This window comes from Podospora pseudocomata (genome assembly GCF_035222375.1).
Source record: "Podospora pseudocomata strain CBS 415.72m chromosome 2 map unlocalized CBS415.72m_2, whole genome shotgun sequence".
NCBI classification, from domain to species: Eukaryota; Fungi; Ascomycota; class Sordariomycetes; order Sordariales; family Podosporaceae; genus Podospora; species Podospora pseudocomata.
The window spans coordinates 515277-531595 of NW_026946365.1; the positions used below are offsets into that span (position 1 = coordinate 515277).

At 51.9% G+C, this 16319-nt stretch overlaps 3 protein-coding genes across 3 annotated transcripts; all 3 read right to left on the reverse strand.

Moving 5' to 3' along the window:
- Nucleotides 1–5249: 5249 nt before the first annotated feature.
- On the reverse strand, nt 5250–5507 carry QC762_200645 (uncharacterized protein; the record flags this gene model as incomplete). The annotated part of the gene is made up of 1 exon (XM_062886953.1): nt 5250–5507. One exon carries the CDS (start codon nt 5505–5507, stop codon nt 5250–5252), a length of 258 nt encoding a protein of 85 aa, XP_062746715.1.
- A 3031-nt stretch (nt 5508–8538) lies between these two features.
- Nucleotides 8539–9678, reverse strand: QC762_0031180 (uncharacterized protein; the record flags this gene model as incomplete). Its single annotated transcript, XM_062883234.1, has 3 exons — nt 9052–9678; nt 8880–8992; nt 8539–8587 (listed from the first exon to the last, which is right to left on the reverse strand). The coding sequence occupies exons 1-3, from the start codon at nt 9088–9090 to the stop codon at nt 8539–8541; spliced, it is 201 nt and encodes a 66-aa protein (XP_062746716.1). The 5' UTR covers nt 9091–9678.
- Nucleotides 9679–13366: 3688 nt separating this feature from the next.
- On the reverse strand, nt 13367–15973 carry QC762_200650 (uncharacterized protein; the record flags this gene model as incomplete). Its single annotated transcript, XM_062886954.1, has 1 exon — nt 13367–15973. The coding sequence occupies one exon, from the start codon at nt 15971–15973 to the stop codon at nt 13367–13369; it is 2607 nt and encodes an 868-aa protein (XP_062746717.1).
- Nucleotides 15974–16319: the final 346 nt, after the last annotated feature.

The window sequence follows — 16319 nt, forward strand, 5'->3', positions numbered from 1 at the left end:
AGCAACTTACACTTGCGTAGCGTACCTCGTCACCACGATTGGGGGCGTGTTGGTGATAGAAGCTCCCTTCCAACAAATCCAACTCTAACCATCCAACCACAGCACCAAGCCGGAGATGCCTTCGCGGCATTTCCCCTCCCCCCTCCTCGCTTGTAACAGTTCGGAAAGAAAGGATTCATGACCATCTCTGGTGTAACCCATTCCACGTGTCTCCTCCCCCGTGCCGCCCAACTATCTCACGCCAATCTCAACGCCACGAAAGCCACATCTCTCTTACCCCTCTCATCCGCAATACCACATTATCACAGTCTCACCGAACACATTCATTCTTTACCTTCTAGAATAGTTCCAGAAACCTGCATCTCACCGGCACAACAAGAAACTGCAACGGTATTCTCAGCTTACACAAAACCCCCATCCATCCGGTTCCCACGGATCTGGAAAACAGCTTAATTCGGGCAATTCTTTACTGCGTGTTTCATCTCACCACCCGCATATCTTGAAACAAACCACACAGCCCGCCCTTCCATGCACCCTTCCACGCGGCTTCTCTTGCATATGCCTAGACTTTCGATTTACCCCCCGCCACACTACCCAACCCAGTCATGCATGCTCACATTTTTTGACTACTGTAGGAAAATGGCACACACACACATTAGCAACAACAACAGCAACAATGACGTTAAACTTTCTTGTTGGTTTTGACAGGGCATTAGTCTGCAGTAGCGCGTATGGTTGGGTACGTACACTGTTCCACGGTAGGAGTTGAAGCACCCTTAAGCGCCAGCCTCACCGTCACACGTATCGATCTTAAAGGATCAGAAACAACCTGGAGCTCCACGCGGCAACTCGAGACCCCTAGAATAACGGCAGTTAGATACACCAAAAAACCTAGCAATGGCGCGGCCGGCACCTACTTGCCCGAATCTCGTCGCCATACCAGGTAGGTAGACAGGATCCCAATCCTCTTTCCATCTATCTGTTGGCTGCACCACACGGCAATTGAAATCCTTCCCCATCAACCTCAAACCCCCATCTGGAACAAGAATGTGGAATTTGACGAAAGCACGGCACGGCCGCCACCGGTTCTCCAGAAGAAGGATCGTATCCTCTCTCTGTGGCTTGACGCCCGCCCATCCGGCACAAGGGGGTGACGAAATCACATCAACTTCCGAGTGCCGCCTCTCACTCATCAGAGCAGCAGCAGTTGCAAGTTCGTTTCATGAACAAACTTCTCGTTTCATCATCCCCCTCTTCCCACAGTGGGGTCGAGAGAGACAAATCTGAGGTTGAACAAACTTCCATGGCGTTCATCCCAAACAGGTGATGTCATCTTCCCTAGATACTGTCATCACCGTCGTGATTCACATGCTGTATGTAATCATCCCACATCACCAATTTGACAAATCTCTCCTTACCTGCACATGACAATACTTCATCTCGGCTCCCCTTGACAAATCCGAGTTGTCACTATCTCCCCCCCCCCTTTGTTTTCTGACCTCAAAACTTCAGAGTAGTATTCCAAAGCCTCCTCCCTACTACTCAGCCTAGCCACCAAAAAACCCAGGCCCATCCGGTCCGGTCAACGGGTCGGGCAGGTCTCGTTACCCGAAAGCGAGAGGAGAGCAGCAACCCGGCCGGGATTGCCATCATCTCCGATACTCATAGTCAAAAGCAAACGATTGTGTCGTAGTGGATCAAGTCATATCGGCGAACAGCGAAAACTGCATGTGTGACTGAAAAATGTGACTCTGCATAGCCTCTGTACTCGAACTCGGCAGTAATTGTACAATTTCAAATAAACCTTTTTGTAATCGTAATCTGTCATCATTGCATGTCTTGCCAGCCTGTAGAATTAATGTACTGGGCCTTTCTGTGCTTGGCTTATTCCTTCGGTCAAGTGTCCAGTATTAGCCAACCTGAGTCCAAACTAGAAAAAGACTCCCTGTACCGGACTTCATCAACCCCGCCATACCGAGCAAACGTCATATGCAGAAAGCCATAGCATTGCAGAGAATACGAAGGAAAAGAGAAATCACAATACGGAAACGCGGCTGCTTCCTCCACGCTTTGTCAGAGGAAGATCATGTGCTGTTTAGCGCAAGTTGTCATCTTTTTTGTAGAGTAGGGTAACACAACCGCAATGAGTGGTGTGTGCGTGTAAGTGTGTGAGTGGAACTCGCTCCGTTTTGAAGTTGCAAATGTACTGGTACATGAAGAGGGGAGGGGGACCACACCCATCAAGTCGTTGTGTTCCCAAATCAATCCAAAAGAAAATCACCATTCTGGGGGGGGGGGGGAAAGAGCAGGGTTAGGATAAAAAAGCTGATTTGCCCGAGTAAACCCATGCAAGGGGAAAGAAATGAAGAGGAACACCACTGCGGCCGCGGCTGCGGCTGCGGCGGGTATTCGATGGGTCGCTCAGAAGGGGAAAAAAGAGGGGGGAAGCTTCATAACGCTGTGTGCGGATAGGCTCGCTCGTTTCTCCATTTTCATCCCATCTTTTTGCTGTATGGGATATGCACGTCGCAACTCTCGGGTCGTCTCGGCTGTGGGATTGCGGCGCTGAGGGGTGGTCTCTCGAGAGGAAAAGCAGTGGCAGCCTGGGCTTGACGCAAGACGCAAGGTACGGTGCACTGCAGCGCAACCCATCGCCCATCCAGCCGGTAAAAATATTACTAAAAGGCTCCCAGCTAGCAGAAGCTTCTATGCATGACCCGGTTTTCTCACCCTTTTCGGCACTTTTGGTGACGTCGGGGGGTACTATATGATATTTCTGTCAGAAAGCTGTCAGACTGCCACCCATCCAATCCGCCCCAAAACGGTTGCGGTTGAGTAGATTATGCGGGAGGAGTGTGGGTGGTGTGGGATTGACCCAGCAAATACTCATCGGTAAATAGCATAGAAAGGCATGGAAACAGCCATCATGCTTTGTGTGATGATGATCATAAGTCCTATGATCTTCGAAGAGGTGGTGTGGGTAAGGGTGGTGGGCAGCTGAGAAAGGGTGCCGGGTAGGTTCACGAGGGCCGCCAGAAATGGTCGATTAGCGCATGCACACTCGGTCGATCAAAACCAGCCCGTCGGGCCACAATTCAAGGGCTGGAGCGCATTGACGATGTCATGGCAGGACTGGACAGGGAAAAACGCCTGCGGGAGAGGCGAGAGATTCACCGTTGCTCGGTGGGCAACCCCGGGGCCGATACTCGGGTCGGATGGGCTAACAGCTCCTCCAAGCCTCCTTCTCGTTAATGCTGGTCCGACCCTTGACCTTGATCATAACGGAGACAGCAAGAATCGAAACGGTGGTGATGTTGGGAGCTGTCGGTGTTGATGATTGACAACCTGCTTACAAACTATGCGAAATAAGCGCCGTCAGATATCTTTTTTGCAAAAAAGCATCATCTGTTGAGATGCAAAATCGAGCCAAGCGTGAGAGAGAGAAAGCTTGGTGCCCCTCCGGTTTGGTATTTTTGGACCCCACCACTTGCCTAAAGCGGGAGTTTCCTCGTCCTGAGCCAACGAAAGGGCGCCGCGGGGGGCACCCCTCTATTTTTATCGTACCAGGCACCCGGGACGCCTGATTGGCGGCCGACGCTTCGCTTGCACCCTTTTGAGCTTAAAGTGCTGACGGGCAGGGATGGGAGCAGGGCTTTGTCACCCCCGCCATGAATAACTCTTCAACGTTTTTTCTCTTCGGCTCTTCCAGCATGGAAGAGGGTGTGCACAGCATTTTCTATTGTCTCATTGTCCTTGAATCTTCGAGCTCTCATTGAACAGTCTGCTAATAAAAACAGAAAAAGGAAAAAGGCCAATCGGCTGCTGCAGGAAACGGTGCCAACATGGGTGGAGACGAGATCTACCAAAACGTCCGATTGGGAGGGGGAGGGGTGACAACACATGTCTTGGCTTGCAACTCATTATTAGCAGCAAGCTACAGACACTACCGCCCAACTATTGAATCGTCATGTGATGCTTGCTTTTGCTGCCAGTGTGTTGAAGTGAATTCCGCCTTGGGGACCATGATGGTCGTGCCTCTATGTAAAAGCCGATACAAGGATCCCCGCCATGATGAGCCGTAGCTGGGACCGCCTCATCTTAGATCGAATCGGGTGACATGCCTTCGAATCTGACGGAACAGCTAGCGTCGGAAACCTCAATCCTATCCTGACATCACGGCACTTTGGTTCACTGTACGTAGGTAGTTATTGATATTTCCTAATGCTATTCAACAGCTATCGTCCAGGATCTGCAACCCCTGGAATCCCGCCAGAGGTGCTAAGCCGGCCTGGCAAGAATAATCTATCTGACTGCGCGAGTAGTAATGAAAGGCTTCCAGAGTCCCGCAAAATCCCTCCCGTTGTAACAGTTTCCTCCGGTACCATCTTGCCCGCTGCTCCTGAGCAGGAATTAACTAAGAAATAACAAGAGAGTATTGTCATATGCATCAAACATGAAAACATGACTTGGAAGGGGAAACAAAACAGCCGACTTGAATGTAAGGAAACAAGATAAAAACACACAAATAAAAATACAGAAACATTCGCCAACGCTTTCCGAAATGTGATCAAACCATGAAAACCAAAAGAAGAAGAAAACCCAAGCCAAAATGTTCCGGTTGCCCGGAAGCCCTCTGCCCAAACGCCTGGTATCGTGACCCATATGCATCCATAACATGACATCTTCCATAGAATGAAGAAAATCGAAAAGAAAATGCTGGTGTCTAAATGATGAGGGGTGTTGTACAATCGTGTTGTTTCGAGTGTCGTAGTACAGTAGAAAAATGCAGACGCTATGCTTCTAGATTGCCGAAACCCAAGTTGCCGTAAAAGCCAAATAACTCCTGAGCCAAAATCGAGGCTCTATTGCTCTGCTGAGCCTGTAGCGTTCAAGTCATGGTAAAATGTCTTGGGGAGCCCAGTGTGAGGTGCGGTGTCCCTTGGTGTTTTCCTTCGTCTTCGATAACAGAACTGCCTGTCCGTTGGTGGTGCATTCGTCCGTAGGGGAAATTGAGCGACATGGGCGAGATGTTGAGTCTTGTTTGCCGCTTAGAGAAAAGCAGGCGGGGCTGATGTTGACATCAATCGATCGTGGCCCACGAAGAGATAGGAAAGCCGAGAGAATGGTTGGGTTGGTGCCGGAGCCCGTTCTCGGAATGAGTAGAGATAAGAGACCCAATCTTCATACTCAAAAGGTACCAGTGGTGGTGAATGCGAGGAACGGCAGCCTATTGTCGAAGACACAACTTTTCATCGGTACCGGCTGCCGTGTGAGCTTTTGTGTGATCCCTGGCCGTGGGAGTGGTAGCCCGAGTCGGAATACTGGGAGTATCCGTAGTCGTCATATCCGCTGGAGTGTGCTGTGTGATCCGCGCAGGCGTACCCAACCAATATCGTCCTCTGCTGGATTGTGTGGCCTACACGACCATATGCCGCACAACGGTCGATGGCGTGCTGGTAGTACAAGCAGCGGCAAGATGAGTACCGCTCGATCAACTGGTAGCACATGATGCTGACTTGAGCTTGAGACTGAGTGTGAGTGTCTGTATGTATGCTGGGGGTAGGAGGTGTCGTCCGTGCAGAGGGCGTTGACTGCCGGAGCGGGAGGTGGCGGTGGGGTTGCTGTGATGGGATGTGTGATCTGATCTGATCTGATGTGTATCTGACTATCGAAAACCAAGGCTTGGTGTGCGAACTTGTGTAGAGGGGTCGAGTGAAAGTGCACGAGATTCCTGAGAGCGAAGGCCAAAATAAATATAGGAGCAATACCAAAGGGGTGGCAGAGCCCGAATTCGAGGTGTGCAAGAAGAGTGCGAAGCGAATGGCAACGCAAGGCAAGCAACAGAACAAGAGAAATGAGTAATTAGGCAATACACCTTCATGCAAGCCAGTTGTGAATGTTCGACTCATCATCTCCAGACCGAAAGAGGACATCGTAGGAGCCTTATAGGCGTAGGAGCCTGTCGAAGGTCTCCAGCCGTTGTTTGGAGGGGACCTGCGTCTGCGGCGTGAAGGCAGCAATCACCACCTGCTGCCAGGGGAAGGATAGGGATAGTAGCTCACACCTCGCCCTCAGTAACCAGACTCCAGCATAGAGCCATGCAGACTAACGCAACGGAAGAGGGCGCAGGGACCGTTGTTGGGTGGTCCATGAACCGGTACATGGCTCTGTTTGGCATGGTGTTCTCTGGCGGATGCACAAGGTGCATGTCATGGTGCAGGGTGCAGGTGTTGTTTGGGAGACTTCGCAGTCCTGTTGAACGCAGGTGCGACAGAAATTGACGGTAGGTGGGTGGGTTCTGCTGGTACGAAGTCGCAGTACTAGCGGTTGGCCGGCAGGGATAGCTCCTGGAGGGTACAGCGACACCTCACCCCCCAGCCCCCAACTAAACGGAGCCCAAGCATCATAACGGAGCGCGGCAATCTGACTGCAGTGCCGGGGAAGCCCGTTATTGCGGCGTGACTCCCTCTCTAGTGTCGAGTTTCGCGGGTACCGGACGACAAGGTCACCGCCGCCCTTGATTGAATTGGTGTGTGCCATCTGCCGTCTTAGAGCTTGCTTCCAGAATTGGCAGATACATTAGGGCACAGGACACAGAACGAGACGCTGACGTCAAAAGCCACATAGGCCACTCCCGTCATGCCTGAGGTTCCATTTTCGCAAACAACACGCGAGCTGCTTGTGCTGTGCGTATTTGCTGATGCGTCTTTTTTCATGACGGCCAGCATGAACCAGTGCATCAGACTCGGTGTGTGTTGTATGGCGCGGTGTGGTGTTGGTGATGGTGGGTAGTAGTGAGGTACAGCGGGAGCCACTGCAGGAGACAAAGTACTGCAGCGTGATGCAAGCGCGCTCCAGCGATCGATAATCAGATCTTGGGACCTGCCGGAGCAACATTGCCTGCGTCGGGTCAACTCTACTGCTGCAGGCATCAATGTGCCACGACAGCAGCATTGGCCGAATACATACATACTCCAACAACTTCCAGCGTGGTTTTTTGTTCGGTAAGCTATGCAAGCAATATCGACGACTGATCATCAAAGGTCCCGGATCTAGGTGGGCCGCTGCGCACTCCGGCTTTTCCAAGCAACTCAGGAAGCAGATGTCGCAGTTGACGCCGCGTTCAGCTCGAGGTCCTTTCAACTGTTCAAACACGCAACGCCGAGTTGCAATAGCAACCGAGACAAGTTCCGTCCATCATTCGACTTGTGGAGCAAGCTGGGCATCCTCGCAGCAGGGACGGCGATATCAGCTATCCTGTTCTTGGCAGGCCAGTTCGACGATGACCTTGCCGTGAGAGTCCAAGGCACACCCGCGGAGCCGTTCCCGGCCGTGAGTTAGGCGGCGGTCCTTCTGCTCCTTCAAAGCGGTCCCTCCCGTCGGCAAGTAAGGTAAGGAATCAACCATCGTCATGCGCTGGGCCTTGACCTGGGAAGTCGGTCCGTCACATACTCCCACATCAGCAGTCTATTTGCTGAACCGCACCGAGAGCCGCAGAGCATTGTGGGTGCGGCGTAGATCTGAATCCTGTATGTCGATGGGGCGTGCAGTGTACAAGCCTCAGCGGGGGTTTCGGGGGTGGTGTGGCTGACCAGGCACCACGCCTTCGAAACTCGTAACGAGGAAACCAGTAAGGCGTCTCCAAAGATAGTTCGAGTTCATTGTGTAGCAGTGGGGGAAGTTGATGAATTCTCTCGATCCCATGATGGAGTACTAAGTTAAGGTAGTTGACTTTGAGGTCCGAGAATCAGATGGTGTGTTGTACGAACAACTGACCCGGGGTTGTCTCCCGGTTATCTGGGTGGGTCAGTATAGACAAGGATGCTAACGACTTCACTAGTGATTTCTCTACTACTGACGAGAGATCATCACCAGCATATGATATCAGAGCGAACAGCCCAATCCATCCGCAACGAAGCGAGTTGAAACGGTCGTGCCAAGAAGAGATCGTAGAAACGGGACAGGGACCAGGGACGGGAGCATCTGATTGGCGTGCGGGAACCTGTGCTCACCGCCAAGACTGTCAATGTTTCTTGAAACAAACCGCCGCTGCCATGGCGGCCTCTGTTTCCTGGCGCCGGTCCGGATCACGGAGTCGGGGGGCTTGACCGTGGGGCCGGGAGGATGCCGCTCAACTCGGTCATTGGGCGTGGTACGGAATGTCGACCGGAACCCTGACGGTCTTCTGTTCTGCTATGGCTAAATCTGCAGTCATCCTGTGTGGGTGCTCCCTCCCCTAGTCCGGCTACAGAATGGCATGACGGACATCGATACCAAAGATACTGGATTTAGCAGTTGGATCTCGTCAGCACCCGAGTTTTAGGGCTATTGTTGATATCATCTTGTCACAACGGGCGCTTCAGCCGTACCTCGCCCAATGGTGGCCAATGCGATGCTGCAGATGGTGGCTGCCCTCCCTGACCGTCACCCTGGGACTGGAACCCTGGTTCGATCTTGCGATCGGTGGGGGATGTGCCCCTCTACCTCCACCAGTCGGCCTTTTACCACAGCTCCACCATCCACCATGTGTGTACCACATCACCAAATGTCGAAAAGGCGGCTGGGGACGGTGAGGACGGACAGCATACTATTGCCTGACACTTTGGTGGTTAGTTTGGTTAGTTTGATTTCAAGGATCGGCCGCTCCTGTCAGCGCTGGAGTCCTGCGTGCGCAGAGTGTATTTCCTAGTGGTCGCCTGCCTACCATCTGGGCAATCACCTGAGGTTGTAACGCGGAAGGGCATCAGAACATCAATGTCTTCCACCCAAACCAGGGGTTATCGGCCATGGAGACGGCAATTATGACTCGGCTGTCTCGGGACGACGACGGTATGCGTAGAGAGTACTCCTGTCAATGACGACATCAAGACAGCACTCACCGAAAGGGCCGCCCAAACGAGGTCCCATAATCCCTTCGGTCCCCTTCCCGTTGCTGGTTGCTACTGTATGTGGCTCGTATCCACCGCAAGAACTTCAAACTCATCGCCAACACCTGTGTGCGAAGTGTCAGCGTGCTTTCGAGTTTCAATTCAACCTTGCGATATGCCTGACCCCACTGCGCGGCACGATCTTTTCGGGAACCCTAATCATCCTTTGCCGGCGCCGGGCCCATGGTGATGATGGCACGATGGAGCCCTAGTGGTCTTTGGATGCCGACCGGGGAGCTCTGGGACGCGGCATGCGGGGACAAACGGAGTTTTGACCGACGGGGCTCGGGAGCGGGCCAACCAGGCTGGCTTGACGAGCCCGCAGTGCTGCATGTCTTGCGGCCTTTCGTCTTGGGGTCCAATCAGGAATCGGCTCGATAGGACGGTCGCAACACAGCCTCGCGATGGCTGACGGCTGCAGCTATTCGCTGTCGTCGTTGACTCGGTCGCTCAACAAATGGAGCATCAGTGACGTCGAAAGTGGAAACGGAATCGCCGGCAGGAATTAGGAGACGGAAGATGTAAATGTTCGCAGTAGCCTCTTCTTGCTGTGTTTCATTATTGGCAGTCTCCCCCACTAAACTTTAGTTGCTGCCAGTGAGTGCATTTACAATTGCTTGCTTGGTCGGCTAGCACCCAATCAGGCATCAAAATCAGGCAGCAGTCCTTGGGTGCTGTTGATGCTGACCATGTGAAAGAGCCAACCTCCCAAGAAGCTCGACAGAAACAAGGAAGGTGCAAAGCTGCAATCTATCTTACCCCACCACAGCAAACGTTCATCGGTTATGTTGTCGACGCCGTTGAGATGAGATGCGAGATTCTGGGCTCATTTCCAGCCCCCATCCATGATATCGCCGAACACTTTTATATCTCTTCTGCCAACACGAGCCTTTGTGAGTAATTTCTGAGTGGCTGTGAGCCATGGCCATGATTCGGACCAAGGGATATACATGGTAACTGACCGAAAAACATAGTCTGCCTCCCGTTAAGTGCCACAGTGTATACAGGAAAGTGTGACTTCAAAACGACTAGAAACAATCAAATGAGCGTCAGATTAAGCTTCATCCGCACTCATAGATGCCCGTCTTATGTCGCACAAACTCTACAAGCCACCATCAGGACCCCCTCTCGGGTTGCTGCTCGGTCTGCCTTCTGCCGTACAAGGAGGTTCCCAACATCAGCTTCTCGATATTCATCTCTCCTGCGCTTACAGGAACCCATCGCCGTGTGGTATACTGTCGCCCAGTCTTGAGGGCTCATGCCACACAGTGCCGGAATCCGGACGGTTTCAGATTTGGGCGCAGAGAGACTGTGGCGATTACTACCCCAGATTCTTTAAAATGCCTTGAGATGCGGCACAGAGTCTTTTCACATTGTGTCGGGCCTTTCGAGTTGGCTTTGAACCCAACTGTCATGCCTAGTTCAAGGGGCAAAGCTGCCTTTTGGCCCCCAACCCGCCCCCACGTTCCCAGCAAACTCGGTAAACTCACGTTTCACCTTGCAAATCCACAGAGAGGTCCTTTTGTCGCGGTACAATACGAAAAGACACTCGGCAGCGAGTATTGCTCCTGTGCCTTTCTGGGTTGATGGCCACCATGGATACCCATCGAACTGTGTGTGGTTGCTGACATCGAAGTCGGTGTCGAGCATACCATATCCGATGAAGCTGTCCGGTCTGACTTCGAGATCACCTCTTGTATGCAGGAGACTGGACCCCACAGGCTTTCTTAGCCAACCGTCGGCTCTCTTTCAATAGGGGGTAAATTGTGACCACCTGGGGGGCCTTTTCTGACACCCTGACGTCTTCCGTCCTGCCCTCGCGGTGTCATGGGACACCACCTCTTTCTCAAGTGAGATGGATGCGTGATATTACATGCAAAGACGATGAGAATAGCAGCAAAATAACCGGTACGAGGAATGTCTCTGGCACCGAACAGTTTTGGTTTGCCCTCAGGTCCAACTGGATGGTCACACACAGGGCCATAGCAAGGCACATATTCAGACTCCCGATTGCACTGCCCAAGCCAGACTCGCATGAGTCGGCGTGGAGAGATGGGCATTAGCGAAACAGTCAGCATCTTGTACGGGACGGGACGAGACGAAACGGAACGGTTGCGATCCTGAGGAATCCTCCGCAAAGGCGTCGTCCACCCCCGACCGTGCGTCTTGTTTGCGCGATCCTTAGACTCCGTCCTCTGTCTCATGATGAGGATCATAAGAGTCACTCGCCTTAGGCAAACACATCCCAAGTCTAGCTGACCCTACCCAGCTGAAGAGCCGGAATCCTGCTTGGTCCACCGTGTCCACTTCGTCAGGCTCGTGACGTCTCATCAACCACATGGCAGCCTACTTGGTAGAGTTTTCTTTGGGACTCTTAGATTAGCTGGTTGTTGGAGCTGGGCCAACCACAATCAAAAACCACATATCGACCAGAAGCAGCGCCGTAATACAACGGTGATTGCGTGACGACTCTCTCCGGCTCCTTCCCCGGCGCAGTCCGAGATATTGTGCCTGTGAGATTCCCGAGAAAGCGGGCACAGTTTCAGAAGCAGTATACAGATCGCCGAATATCGCCAGCAACGACGGAGAAAACGGAGATGAGTCAACGACAGACAAATGAAGGTAGGTACAAAAACCCGATGTATCTTTTGCTTCACACCTCTATCCAATACTCTCACACCACCTCACACCACACATGCTCAACAGCAAGAACAGGGATATCTTCACCGGGTTATGCTACCTATCTTATACTAGGCGCCTCGAGGTTTGGGTAGCACCACTGACTCAGCCCAACGAGGACTCCTGGTTAATCAAGCTCGAGGCTGGACAGGTATCCACCTTATGGCAGGTCGACGACAATCCAACAATTGTCGAGGCATATTTAATCTTGAGTTCGTGTTGAACTCGGTGAGATCAGGTCTGTCCAGTCAATATACACCGTCACGATGTTTCACCCTCCTCTATCACCAGACTGCCGGACAGCCTCCCATCGTTGTGGCTCTCTCGGCATTTCTACTCGGCCAACTGAGAAATCAATCGCAAGCCTGTGAATGAGAACAAATTCTTACCCTGTAGACCCCCCTTTCCCGTCCCAAACTGTGTATATAGACAATGTCCTGGACAGAATTGCTATCCTTCAAGACCTATAAGCCATCTTTCCAGGCCTATCAACTGTCTCTTCAAAGGTATTGTTCAGTATTTTGCAGCGTCAGTTATTCTGTCCACGACATACGTGATACCTTTGATCATCCCGTAATGCAAAACCACCCAAACATCAATAATCAACCTCCCAGAATATCTCCCTGCTTTGCCTACTTACAGACACCACATCCGCACATGCCTCATTTTTACATGATACAATGTTGTGATTCCTCATACCCACACTCACAAACATCAACCGACGTTCAGAATGAGAAAATAAGCGCGCGCGGCCAAAAAGAGGTATCGGATACCTTGCAATCAATTACCCAGGTCAACAGATCGTCGGCCTGGCTTTTTTTTTCATGTACATCATGAACAGTGCATAAACCGAGGCACAACATATTTGAAATCATGATATCAGTATTTTCGAAATCATCAAGGCTGCTCTCGGGCTGGTGTGCAAGTGTAAAATCGTGGTGAATCTCGGTTACAGAAGAAACTAACCTATCATACGCCTTTAAATAAAATGAAGCCCCGTCAACAGGCAACTCTCGTAACGACCACTACGGGGAAGGTATTCATCTCCATCGTTGTAGCCCGCCCCCCTTCCCCCCCCCTTAAAGTGAATACCATGTTTGCCATATCCTTATTCCAGCCAACAGCTTCCACTTGGCGTGTTGTGTTTATGATCTCGATCGTTACTATGGGTGTACGTAAAACTTCACAATAAATCCACAGCAAAGCTACCCACCGGAACAGTTGTATATTGCTCGGGTAAGTAAATTCTTTGACTGAAACGCCGAGGAGATGGGCTTTTGGTGTAGGTAACTACCTGCCCATGGTGTCTTTCTTCGTCTTCGTATGAGATACCTGCTAAAGAAGCCGATTGTACCTTAACAAGTCTTGATGTAATGGAAATATATTACCGCGTTGCTTATCACCTCTTTCAAAAAACAAAACGGATATGTACAAGACCCAAAAGACAAACACACACTGCAGACCCTTAACTTCGTCAATATCTAATGCACTCTGTTAGTTTTATATACTATACAATACCTCCCCCGTCATATACTCGAATAATGATTCTCTACCCCATCATGCACCTTCCTGATGTTATGTTCTATGTCAAGAGTAGTGGTATAATACACGTCCAGCAGCCGGCTAGAATACAATAAAACTCGCCCTTTCTAGGCCTGGCCAACCAAAATCGTCTTCTCTCATCTATGATTTCATCCTCCCTCTCAAAATTGCCCTCCGCTTCGCCCTTGCCCTCCTCGCGGCGAGTGGCCTTTGCCCCTCTATAATCTCACGTTCCTCCCGGGTGTATCTCTTTTGGATTGCCCTGACCTCAGCTCCTTCCTCCGTCTCTCCCTTTCCCCCCGTGCCGCCAGCGGTTTCGGTTGCTGGATCTTAGGCTCATCTTTCTGCACGTGAATTGCACCGCGACCTGGAACCCCAGGCTTTTTCCCCCGGCGCACGGCCAGCAGCTCCCTCGCCTCAAAAACAAACCACCTATTTTTCCTCGCCGCCTTGAGCAGGGCCTCATCCTTGGCTGTAGCCCGCTTGATCATCTCACAAAGTGAAAATCTCGGCCTGAGAGAGAGATGTGCCGTTTTTGACCAGTCCCAGAAAGAGCGGATATCGTTGGTGGGTGCCGCTGATGCCCGATGTTTCCAATAATCATGACGGCGAAAGTCAGATAGCAACAGCCGTTTGTAGATGTCGGGCTTTGACAGGCAGACCTTTGCCGTCTCTTTGTTCAGCCACTGCTTCCACCGTTCCACTCTGGAAACTCCCCTCTGGATCAACGACTTTTCCAGAACTAAAATCTTGGCCAAATGTCGTTTGCTTCGAACGAAACGACCTGCCTGTACCCACTTTTCAGGCAAAGTAGAGAATCCCAGGTACTCTGTGAAATCAGGCGAGGTCGCCTTCAGGAGCGTCGCGACGCGGGATCTCATCAGATGTGAGTCAAACCCGGCGAGGACGGCATGACGGAATATGTAGGTAGTCAGGTGGAGGCGCCTGGATGTCCAGGCCATCGAGAAGAGCAGCCGGTATGTGATCTCGTCTGGCTGTGCCAGGCTGTGCTTGGAAAAGAATTCCAAGGTCGACTTCGCCAAGCCGAGTTTCCGCTGGTCCCGGCAATGGGAGAGTATTGTATTCAACGTAATTATATCCGGCCTTTCTCCAGCAGCAATCATAGCCTCAAGAACCTGAAAGAGGTTGTTGAGCTGCCCTGAGGTGCCGTACTTGTGAATCAAGATATTCCCGATCCAGACCGTCAGGCGCCAATCGGGACCATAAAGGTCGCGCTGGCTCTGAAGAAAAGACTGAAAATCTTGCTTCAGTTCAAGAGCCCGGTGCAGGTCGAGGCCAGCCATCTCTGCGTATATCCGGCGCATGCATTCTGAGTCAGTAAGATAACCCTTCGTGTTCATCGCCCGCAGAACGTAGCGCCTGACGTCTTCGGCCTTGATTATTCGCAAGAAAAGAAACCAAGTTTTGAAGTTTGGCGCATGCCCTTCTCGAACCATCGCACCGAGCGTCCGCTGGAAGGCTCGGAGGTGTTTGGATTTGACTGCGAATTGGGCAACCCAGTTGAAAACATCGGCATCGAGTTTAAGACCTAAAGACTTCACGCGGCGTACCAGCCCGCCTGGCACATGGGTGAAGCGGGATCCATGAGGTGATTGGGCGAGATATCGAAGAGCGTCTTTGAGGGCGGGAAGCGAAACTGCATCAACGCACTCCTCATCATAAAAAGCGCGCTGCAGCTGGCGGACAACGACATCCACATGTGTGGCCTGTTCATCAACCTCATTCCCGTATAAGAAGCGGTGCTCACCAGGCGTCAGTTGGCCACCCACGAGTCGGCGAACGTAACGCAGGAAAGAAGCCTTGGTCCAAATCTCGCCAGGTTCCAAGGGTGGAATCTGATCTGCCCTAACCGCGAGGCGATATGGCTCTGGGTGAATTTCATGAAACCTCGCTAGTTCACGGGGACGCGAGACGGGCTTCCTGAACTGCATCTCCGTTGTGCTGTCCTTTCTCTGCTTCGAGTCTTTGGCTTTGGGACCCGCGATTCGCAAAGACAGCTCCTCCACTGTCTTCGGTGAAAGCTGCAGCAGGTCTTCCCAATTATCCTCGGTTCGAGTTCCAACGAGAATGCCACCCTTCACTGCGCGAACAACCCCGTTATAGGCCGCTGTGACGTTATCAAGCCCACCAAAGATCAGGATAAACTTCTCCTGTGTAGCACTCCATTCCAACCCTTTTAGCCCACTCTCCCACACGGATGGTACCGACCCCGTTCGTTTCCTATTTGTCGTAGTGTATAACCTCATCCGACATCCTGTTCGCGAACAAATATCCCAAAAGTTGTCATGAAAGTCGTCTTCCAAGCGCTTGAAGCCGTCATCTGGAAGTCGTACCTTGACCACAAGAATGTCGTGATCAAGAATAGGAGTCTGCTTCAACAGAGTCTCGAGAATGAGACGCCAGTCTGATACCCGCTTGTGACGCTCGTCGATATGTTGTGCTGCTTTGAGAGCGGCGCGGTGCTTCGAGGCTTGTTTCTGTCGAGATCCCCAGCTTGGGTTGGTGCCTAGATAGTCGACAGTAACGGGAATCGCCCCGTGAGGTTGGTATGGCAGAATCTCCAACCGGCTCACCAAGTTCTGTGCATTCTTAGTGGCGGCGGCCTTGGCGGAGGCATGAGCACTCGGGCGTGCATTGTTTGCTGGCTTCGGGGTGGTTTTGGCAAGGTTCGAGCGGCCGGCGTGGAAGAAGGCTCTCTGGTATCCGGAAAATGGGACAATCGCAGCCGAGGAGGACCAGTAGAACCGGGGAATCCGTGAGCGTTGCGACCAGGCCCTCCAAGGTTGCGTGACTCCCAGGCTCATTTGCTATGGATGTGGCATGTCGAATGGCGGAAGCATTCGGCCGGCCGGGGGTTCAATATCCGGGCCTTCCGATCTCTGTAAATGCTGCAGTCGCCGGCGTCGTCGCAGTCGCAATCGTCGTCGTCGTGGTGCCGTGGTTGCTGCTGTCTCAGCAAGCTGGAGCTTGTCACTCTTGTCAAAAAAATTCAAGAGCAACAATCCTGTCCCGCCCGCAGCCGCACCGGCTGCCCCACTTTCAACACAGTGACAAATAAGTTGCAAGGACACTGTGCTAGCATAATTGCTCTCTTTCAACAGAAAAAGGGGGTATTTTCATTATCAATATTGAACTCCAGTTCTCCCATGC